The 8,846-nt window shown below is 44.7% G+C and overlaps 1 protein-coding gene across 1 annotated transcript; it reads left to right on the top strand.

Annotated features, from left to right (window-relative positions):
- Positions 1 to 565: 565 nt before the first annotated feature.
- Positions 566 to 6,933, top strand: OXGR1 (oxoglutarate receptor 1). The gene is made up of 2 exons (XM_010959681.3): positions 566 to 645; positions 4,845 to 6,933. The coding sequence occupies exon 2, from the start codon at positions 4,861 to 4,863 to the stop codon at positions 5,872 to 5,874; it is 1,014 nt and encodes a 337-aa protein (XP_010957983.1). The 5' UTR covers positions 566 to 645; positions 4,845 to 4,860; the 3' UTR covers positions 5,875 to 6,933.
- Positions 6,934 to 8,846: the final 1,913 nt, after the last annotated feature.

The following is an 8,846-nucleotide window of genomic DNA, read 5'->3' as shown; positions in this document are numbered from 1 at the left end:
GTGCTGTGCCCGCCAGCAGGAAGGAGGATCTTCTCACCTGGGCTCTGGGATGCCTGGCTTAACATTCTTAACATGCAGGCTGACATGTCCAGAGGGTGGACTGGTGGTTTTTATGGCCATCAAACATGGTAGTGCAGAAGGGGCATTTAATGCCCAGCCACGGTGGGATGGAGAAAGGGCTTTCTCCACGCGTCCCCATTTGGCAAAACAGAAAACTCGGCTTTCATGCTGTCGGGGAACTCAGAGTCCGATGATTCAGAGCCCAGTTGTCTTAGATGATATCGCTGAGTTTCAGAGAAGGGAAGAGGCTGTTCCCAAATTATGGCAAGAGGGCTGCGTCCTAGATCTGCAGATTCAGGCAAGCGCAAGTACACCTTTTGGGCAGTTACGCGCAAAACAGGCACGGAGGGTATCCAGGGATCCCAGGAGAGGCAGCTGCTGCCCCTGAGTTGACTGTGAAAGTGGGCGAGGGAGGATGCCGCCCTCCAGGGGCGGGACCCGGGCCCTCACCAGCTCCGTGGGCTCCAAGCGGTGGGAGGGGCAGGGGCGGCGCGCGGGGCCTCGGCTGGGACCGTCCTGCCGCCAGAGCGCAGCCGCGCTCCGACGGCTGCTCAGGGCGCACGGCAGCCGCGCCTGGGGTACCAGGTGAGCCACCAGCTGGGGGACCCGGCCCCGCCGGCGGGAGGGAGCCAGGTGCGGGGGACCTGCGCTGATCAGGGAGTGCGGACGCGGGGCGCCCCGAGCCTGGGGGAACTGAGCCTCCGGCATGTCTTTGCAGCAGGACCCCGCGGAGGCCAGAGCCAGGGGCCCCCCACTTCTCTCGTGGGGAGCAGCAACACCCTGCATTCTGGTAGGGGGCGAGGGCGCATTTGGGGAAACTAAAAGCCCAGAATGACCGTAGATTTGTCTCAGTGAGCCTGGAGAAGTTCCAGACTGTTGACTTCATTTCACAACTTTTTCACGATCAAGCCTGAGGTTTTTTGGGGGACTTTGGGGACAGTCCCAAAGACTTACACGGATTGATTTATCTCTGACACGGATTGATTCCACCCTCGGGATGCGCTTTTTGCTCACACTGTGTGATTCTGAGCTTTGTAGTGTTAGCAAAGTCCAAAGACACTGCCCCACAACCCCCTCAGCAAGCAAACCGGCAAAACCTTTCCCCCTGAAGTGCCTTTATTTTGTCTTGTTTTGTTTTGTTTCCTTGCTATAGACGAAGTCAACTAGTTCAGGGTTGTCTCTAAGCCTCCAAGTTGTATGTAAAATTCTTGAGTGTCCATATGTGCATTTCCATAGATTTTATTCAGTTGGAGAACATCGAAGAGCCAATAGCTAAAATCATAGCTTTGGACCCCATCAACATGTCGTGTCCTAACAGTCGTCAGGGCACCTGAGTTGCAGATTCTTATTTGAAATTTGGGTTTAAGGGAAGAGTTGGGGAGAGGGATTCCTTCAGGGTTCAGGGAGGGGAACACTCACCCTCATCACAAACCTGTCTGGGTGAAGAATTGGTCTGCTTTCCACTAGTACAAAATCAACTTAGTGTACAAGTATGTGGATGAGGAACCCAAGATGATCTTTGTGAATGAAAGGTCTATCGGAGTCTCTTTTTGGTAACCGCACGGAACCCCAGCTGCAGAGTTTCTAAGGACTCTGAGGGGTGGTGAGAGGAACAGTTTTCCTAGTTTATACCTCCCTGGTCCAATGGCAACTTGGGAAAAGGATGAGAGGGTGAATGTTAACTTGGCCTTGGAGCAGCACCAGAAAAACCCAGGGTGCGTGTGGGAGGAGCTGCGGTGGGGGTGGGGGTGGGGGGGAATTGTTGGATTAGGCGTTTACTGCAAAATTATCAGATTTTTCTAGAAAATTAACTTCGCATCATTCATCCCACTTGACTTGTTCCCACCAAGTGGGCAAGAATCCACTGAGGATGCAAAGTAGTATATGCTGCCGCTCGAGTAGATATGGTGCCTGGTCCTGCTTTCTTTATCCACAGGCGCTTGGAACCCCAGTCCACGAGGTTCCTAAGCAGAATGGCCTCAAAGTAGCAGTCCTGAGCTTTGCGTTCCCAAAACCCTGATATCCTGCAGCTACAATCACAACCTCTTCCCAATTTCAGAGGGGAAAAGTAGAGGCTAAAATTATAAGTTTTTTCCCTATAAAAATATTCCCCAATCTTTGGTGCTTGCTCTTATTCATGTGGCATCTAGCTTAGTTCAAACATATCTATCTCTATGTTGAAGCTTGACAGATCATCATTCCTAGTTCATAAAGAGTCCGGTAGTCCTAGGGGGTCTCTAACCTCCCTACGATTGAGATCCACTGTTGTAGCAAAGAGTGGGGAATACACCCCATTAGTCCACAATGTCCTTTGTGGAAATGGTCCCTTTGTGGACATCTGGGCTCCACAAAGTGGAGCGGGAATTGGTTGCACAGGGCTCTGGGACTGTCGAGGAAACAGACTGCTGCATTCTGCGTGGCTCACAGTGCTGACCAGTTTTTGTCTCCCATTCTTAGCTTCACACATGTTTTGTAAACTCAAACCTTTCTTTCAGTGAGGTTTGGGGAGAGGGGTCTGTTTCGTAGTTAACCCCTCCTGCCTTACAGCTGGTCCGTCACTCTTCAGTAAATCCCAAGTTACCCTGTTGTTTTTCAAAACAATAAGGTGGTTGTTTCTACCTACAGCCTGCCTTTTCCTGATATGACTGGCGTTTAAAATGGCCTCATAACATGGCAGGGGTTTATTTGCAATGACAGAAATTAATTTTGCTCCTTGCTGTAAAAGTCATTAAAGTCATTAAAGAACCAAACTTTTTTTTTTTTTTAATAACGGTTGCTGCTTCACTGGCTCTTAATCAATTTTGCTGATGTTACTCATGATTCTCTTACTCAACAAGTATTTATTGAGACCCTCTGTGTGTCAGCCCCTGGGGTCCAAGGTGACTTCATGTTTCTGCTTTCAAGGAGCTGACAGATAGGAGATGTGGTCTTGAATGTTGACTTGCTAAGAACAGACTTCAGGAAGTGCTTCTTCAGAGATTCCCTGACCTTGATCTTTTTCTTTTAGGTTTAAGTGACTGCCTTCTATCCAGGCACGAGCCCACTATGGTTTTGACCATGGGAAAAGCTGTCCACTGTGGTTTCCTGGCCTCACAGCACCCTGGCTAGTCAGTAGTGCCTGAATCCTCTCATCTCTCATGCTGTGTCAGTGGTAGTTCTATGAATAGCATTGCCAGTGAGAGTAAATTACCTGGACGAGGAGAGAAACATTTGCTTTTGATCAGTAATACATGGTCCCAGGGTGCACTGGCCTCTCATGTGAGGATCCTAATAGCTGCCCTCTTGAACTCCTTCAGATCTCAGTGCTTTTGTGCATTCTGTTCCCTTTGCCTGGAATGCCTTTCCGCTCCTCTTACTAGTTTCAGCTTAAATGTTCCTTCCTAGATGATGTTCCTTTAGTGCTCTCTCCTGTTCTCCAAGTAGCTGTTCCCACCCTTCTTTGGAATATCAGGAGCCTTGTACTATGTATCCATCAAAGGACTTAGTGATTAACTACCTAACATTTATTGAGCATGTATTATGTGCCAGTAGTGTTCCAAGTGTTTTTCTTGTCTTTTTTGTTTGTTTGTTTCTTTGTTTGGATATATTGACAGTTCCATGAAGTAGGCTTGTATTTGTTAAAATAATTTCTATGTCTGTCTCCCCGAGTAGACTGTGATAGTGGCTTGTACATCTGTGCATGTTATTCATTTTGTATCTCTAGGACCTGGCAGAGTGCCTAATGAACACACAGTGGGCACTCCATAAATATGCAAGTGGATGCATTTTACCAACAGCTATTTACATCTGAATAATAAGCTAATTGTAAGTAATTCTGCTTTTATGATCTTCATGCAGAAATTCACAGTCAAAATTTTAGACAACACTGATAAGCAAGAAGAAGAAAGTTAAAACCCCACTCCTCCCAGCTCTAGAAGAGTGCAAGCAACTTGCTTAGGGACATACAGCTACTCATTGGCTAAACAGAATCAAGGTCAGGCTGTCTGGCGATTGCACCCTAGCTCTCAACACTGCAGGGAACTCGCTGCTCCTCCTCCCCCTGCAAACACAACCCCCTGCAGCATGAACAAATTAAGTTAGCGGTTAAAATGGGTTGCAAGAGCTGAAATTTAAAAATGAAACCTACCAGACCTATAATGTTGGAATTCATGAACTCTATATTTTAAAAATGTCTGGTATTAAATCTTTCTGTGCCTTCCCACTTCCTATTCCATCCATCATTTAGACTCATCCAGACTGAGAGGCAGCCGAGTGAGGCAGGTTTAAAAAGAGAATGGATTCTAAGTCAGAAAAACACAGGTTCAAATCCTGGCTGTGCCACTAGGTGTGTTACCAGGGACAAGTCAGAGCTTTAGTCTCTTCTGTAAAATAGAGATAATAAGAAATACCTCTCAGCGTTTTGTCGGGTTTAGAGGTACCACAGTGGTGACGTGCCCAAACAGCAACCGTGCCAAATTGTGACACACAGCTACACATGGGGGTCTTCCCCCCACCCCAGTCCTTCATTTTAATTCTCATGGTAATTTCACTTTTATATTATTGTTACATGTCTTTCATAACTTGCCTTACAGTCATTTTCTTAGAAATTCAACTTCTCCTTTACAGGGTCTCTTTGGAGATTAAAGAGAAAGAAGTGGCAAATTTAGGATGTTAGAGCAATTTTCTTTTCGAAGGAGATCATTGTTTTCATTACCCCATCATTAATGTTTTCTATTTTCTTTTATCGGCGAGTTACTTTCTCTCGATCGGTATTGCCAAACTGAACTCTCTTGTTTTCTTGCAAGATGAAAGAAGACAGCCATGAATGAGCCACTAGACGATTTTGCAAATGCTTCTGAGTTCCCCGATTATGCAGATGCTCTTGGAAATTGCACTGATGAAAAAATCGCACTCAAGAGGCACTACCTCCCTGTTATTTATAGCATCGTCTTCCTGGTGGGCTTTCCCGGCAATGCAGTAGCTATTTCCACGTACATCTTCAAAATGCGGCCCTGGAGAAGCAGCACCATCATCATGCTGAACCTGGCCTGCACAGACCTTCTGTACCTCACCAGCCTCCCTTTCCTCATTCACTACTACGCTAGCGGCGAAAACTGGATCTTTGGTGATTTCATGTGCAAGTTTATCCGCTTCGGCTTCCACTTCAACCTGTACAGCAGCATCCTCTTCCTCACCTGTTTCAGCATCTTCCGCTACTTTGTCGTCATTCACCCGATGAGCTGCTTCTCCATTCACAAAACTCAATGGGCGGTGGTGGCCTGTGCGGTCGTGTGGATCATTTCTCTGGTGGCCGTCATTCCCATATCCTTCCTGATCACGTCAACCACCAGGACCAACAGATCCTCCTGCCTTGACCTCACCAGTTCGGATGACCTCACGACTATCAAATGGTACAATCTAATTTTGACCGCGACCACTTTCTGCCTCCCCTTGGTGATCGTGACACTTTGCTATACAATGATTATCTACACTCTGACCCAAGGACCTCGGACTCACAGCTACCTGAAGCAGAAAGCTCGAAGGCTCACCATTCTGCTGCTCCTTGTGTTTTATATATGCTTTCTACCTTTCCATATCTTGAGGCTCATTCGGATTGAATCTCGCCTGCTTTCAATCAGCTGCTCCGTTGAGAATCAGATCCATGGGGCGTACATCGTTTCTAAACCATTAGCTGCCCTGAACACCTTTGGTAACCTGTTACTGTACGTGGTGGTCAGCAACAATTTTCAGCAGGCCGTCATCTCCATGGTGAGGTGCAAAGCAAGTGCGGACCTAGAGCAAGGAAAGAAAGTCAGCCACTCAAACAAGCCTTGAAACACTTCATGTTCTCAGCCAGAAAGAAATGCTGGTACCTTTCCTATAACTTCTAAGAAGTCCAGACTATCTCCCTCAGTGGAACTCTTGCTAAATATTATGCCAAAGCCAGGGCAGGGCTGCTGGGGGCTCTTTCCAGTCTGTTTACTGAGATCCTCCCTTGGGTGAATATAAGAATGGATACATGCTTTTCAGTGAAGTAATCAGATGTAGAATTGGAACTACTGGAACTCAGGGCCACCTGGGAGAGCACCTCGTCTCACCAACTTATATGTATATATTATATGTATAATTTATAAAATTATATATATGTAGATATGTAGGTTGAAGTTCACCAGCTTGTCTAGATCTCTCAGTAAGTTAATGCCAAGATAAGAGACAGCCAATCTTTTTACTCATAGTTTCTTGCTTCTTTATTCTCAGGTCTGTTCCAGGTATTGAGCCCCTAAAGTACTCAAGGCATTATTTGTATATTTTTCAATATTTGAATTTTAAAAATTTTTATATCTTCAAAATTTTTTCCGACTTTGCTTTGAGATTATTAAACTGTGTTTTTCACTAGGCTTTAGTCGGTTTTGTTGATTAAAGCAAGCCAGTATGATACACTTGAGACAATTCAAACATGTCCACACAAATAGCCAAAATTAATACCCGCAAGATATTTGGAGTATTATGTCTTTATTGTTGTAAATTGTTTTAAAAATTGTTATTGGATTTATAAAAATTTTCAAGTTGTACTAGTAATTATCAACATGTCCTAAGGAAGGAGAGAGCACTTTTTGGGGGAACAGAAGCACTTTTAAATATAATGTGTAGATTGGATATTAAGTAAAATCTAACATTGTTTTGATTTCTGTGAGAAAATATTCCAGGAAGCACTGATTCTCTTTCGATACCTTCTCTTTTGTGCCTCTCTTGAAAATATGTTCTCTATTATAACAGCTAAAGCTGTTTTTGAACTGTGTGTATTTCATTATCAGTAAATGTAAATATTTGAGAAAATTCCTAGTCTGGATATTCAAAACCCTGGTAAATGTGTTGATACAGTTAATAAACTAATTTAAAGTCACTGAAGGGGCTGGTAATCGTTCTCCACGAAAATGTAGCTTTGCCACTGCATATGTTTATATGCAGCTTACATTCTTCATGTTTACAGAGCAAAAATAATTTTAAGAATCAGTTATGGAATAAGGCTGGAATAGGTGATTTAAACAAAGAAAGGGGCACCAAAGGAACGCTTCGCGATTTTCAGGCTCTTCTAGGCCTTTCCGTGTGACTCAGACCTAAGGGAGGCTGCTCCTCGGGGAAGTCCAGGCACGTGGGGGAGAAAGGGGAAAGGCAGTGGCCCTGCACGTGAACTTTTCTGGGTGACTGTGCTTTCTCCACCCACTGCCTTCTGAGCCGTCTTCTCTTGGGTCTCTCTGTGGCGTATGGAATGAGCTATTTCACTAGAGGACCGGACTTGCCCATCGGTGCAGCTGCGTCATGTGGAATTGCATTCAGTGGTCCACTCGCAACCTGAAAGCTGGGTGGTTGTCCTCTCTCCCCTCCCTAATGCCCAGCCCACCTCCTGGGCCATCGCCCAAGTGTGGCCAGGTTAGCCTTTGTACCCTTGTTGTTATTCTAGCCCTGGGCACAAAAATCCCTTTCCTTTCTCTCTCTCTCTCTATTTCTTATTCCAAAGATTTCACCCACCAGAGAAAAGCCAGCTCAGTCTCCTTCATCTCAATCTCAACTTGTCTCTGTAGCTTCTTTTTCCTCTTCCTTCTTCTCACGAATGTACAGAACAACCAATCATCTCTCTTTCTGATGCTAATTCTTCCCCCTTGTTCTGCTCTCTTAGGGACTCGCTCCAACACTCAATTCCACTTTCTCAAATTTTTAGCATTTCTATCACTGTGGATGGTTGACCTTAGCTTGGGAACTGCATAATTTTCCTTTATCCTCGGAATACCTTCCTTTGAGTCAGCAGTTGGCTCATGTTCTTATCTGACCTGTTCCCTGCAGTTTTGGGTCAGGTGTAGATGACTGCCCTCCAGGGTTCTGATAGAATATAATCAAAAAGATCCAAGCTAAATTGGATTCAAAGGGTTGGCTTTCTTTACCAGAGTCAAGAGTTCTGGGCTAATTGTGTTGGAGGATGCAGTTTGGAACTGAGGCCAAAAAAGAGATTGATGATACTTCTGTGACTAGAATGGGACCCGAATGCCCTTTGCCCCGTTCGCCTAGTTGTAGGCAGAGGAAGTATCAGAACAGAAGAGTAGAGCTGGGACTGCCTGCCAGCCCTGGTCTGTTCGCAGTCTCAGGACTGGATGTGAATCAGGCTGGACACACCTGCGGGCAGGGAGTCCTGACAACCCTGCCTGGAACTTTGGAGACACTAACCCCTCCAGTTCATTTTTAACTTTATATTATGGAAATTTTCAAATACTCACCAAATTAAAGAAATTAGCAAGTGATCTCACATATCCACGCCTTAATTTCACCAATAATCAACATCCTACCATTGTTGTTTCATCTATCCCTTCCCACAGTTTTTTTGCTAGAATATTCAAAAGCAAATCCTAAAAAGCATAGTAGTTTCATGTATAAATACTTCCACATTGATCTCTTTCAAAACATATGAAACCAAAACAAAATTTTAAAAAGTAGTTCTTTCATATTGTCTTCTATCTAACCCATATTTCCTTTCCCCTGGTTGCCTCCAAAGTGTCTTTTTGCAGTTGTTTTTTGTTTGTTTTGTTGTTTGTTTTCAAATCAGGAGCCAAACAAGGTCTATGTATTACCTTTGGCTGATATCTCTGTTAAATTTCTTTTAAATCTGTTAGCGCCTCCCCTCTATTTATTGCCATTTATTTACTGAAGAAATCAAGTTGTTTGTCCTCTGAAATTTTCCACAGTGTGTGTTTGGCTGTTAGAATTCCATTTCATTGTTTATCATGGTCCTTCATGTTTCGTATTTGCTGTAAAGT

The sequence above is a fragment of the Camelus bactrianus genome, chromosome 14 (genome assembly GCF_048773025.1).
Source record: "Camelus bactrianus isolate YW-2024 breed Bactrian camel chromosome 14, ASM4877302v1, whole genome shotgun sequence".
NCBI lineage: Eukaryota > Metazoa > Chordata > Mammalia > Artiodactyla > Camelidae > Camelus > Camelus bactrianus.
Note: the sequence above shows the minus strand (reverse complement) of the source record. Positions and strands in the feature narration are given on the sequence as shown.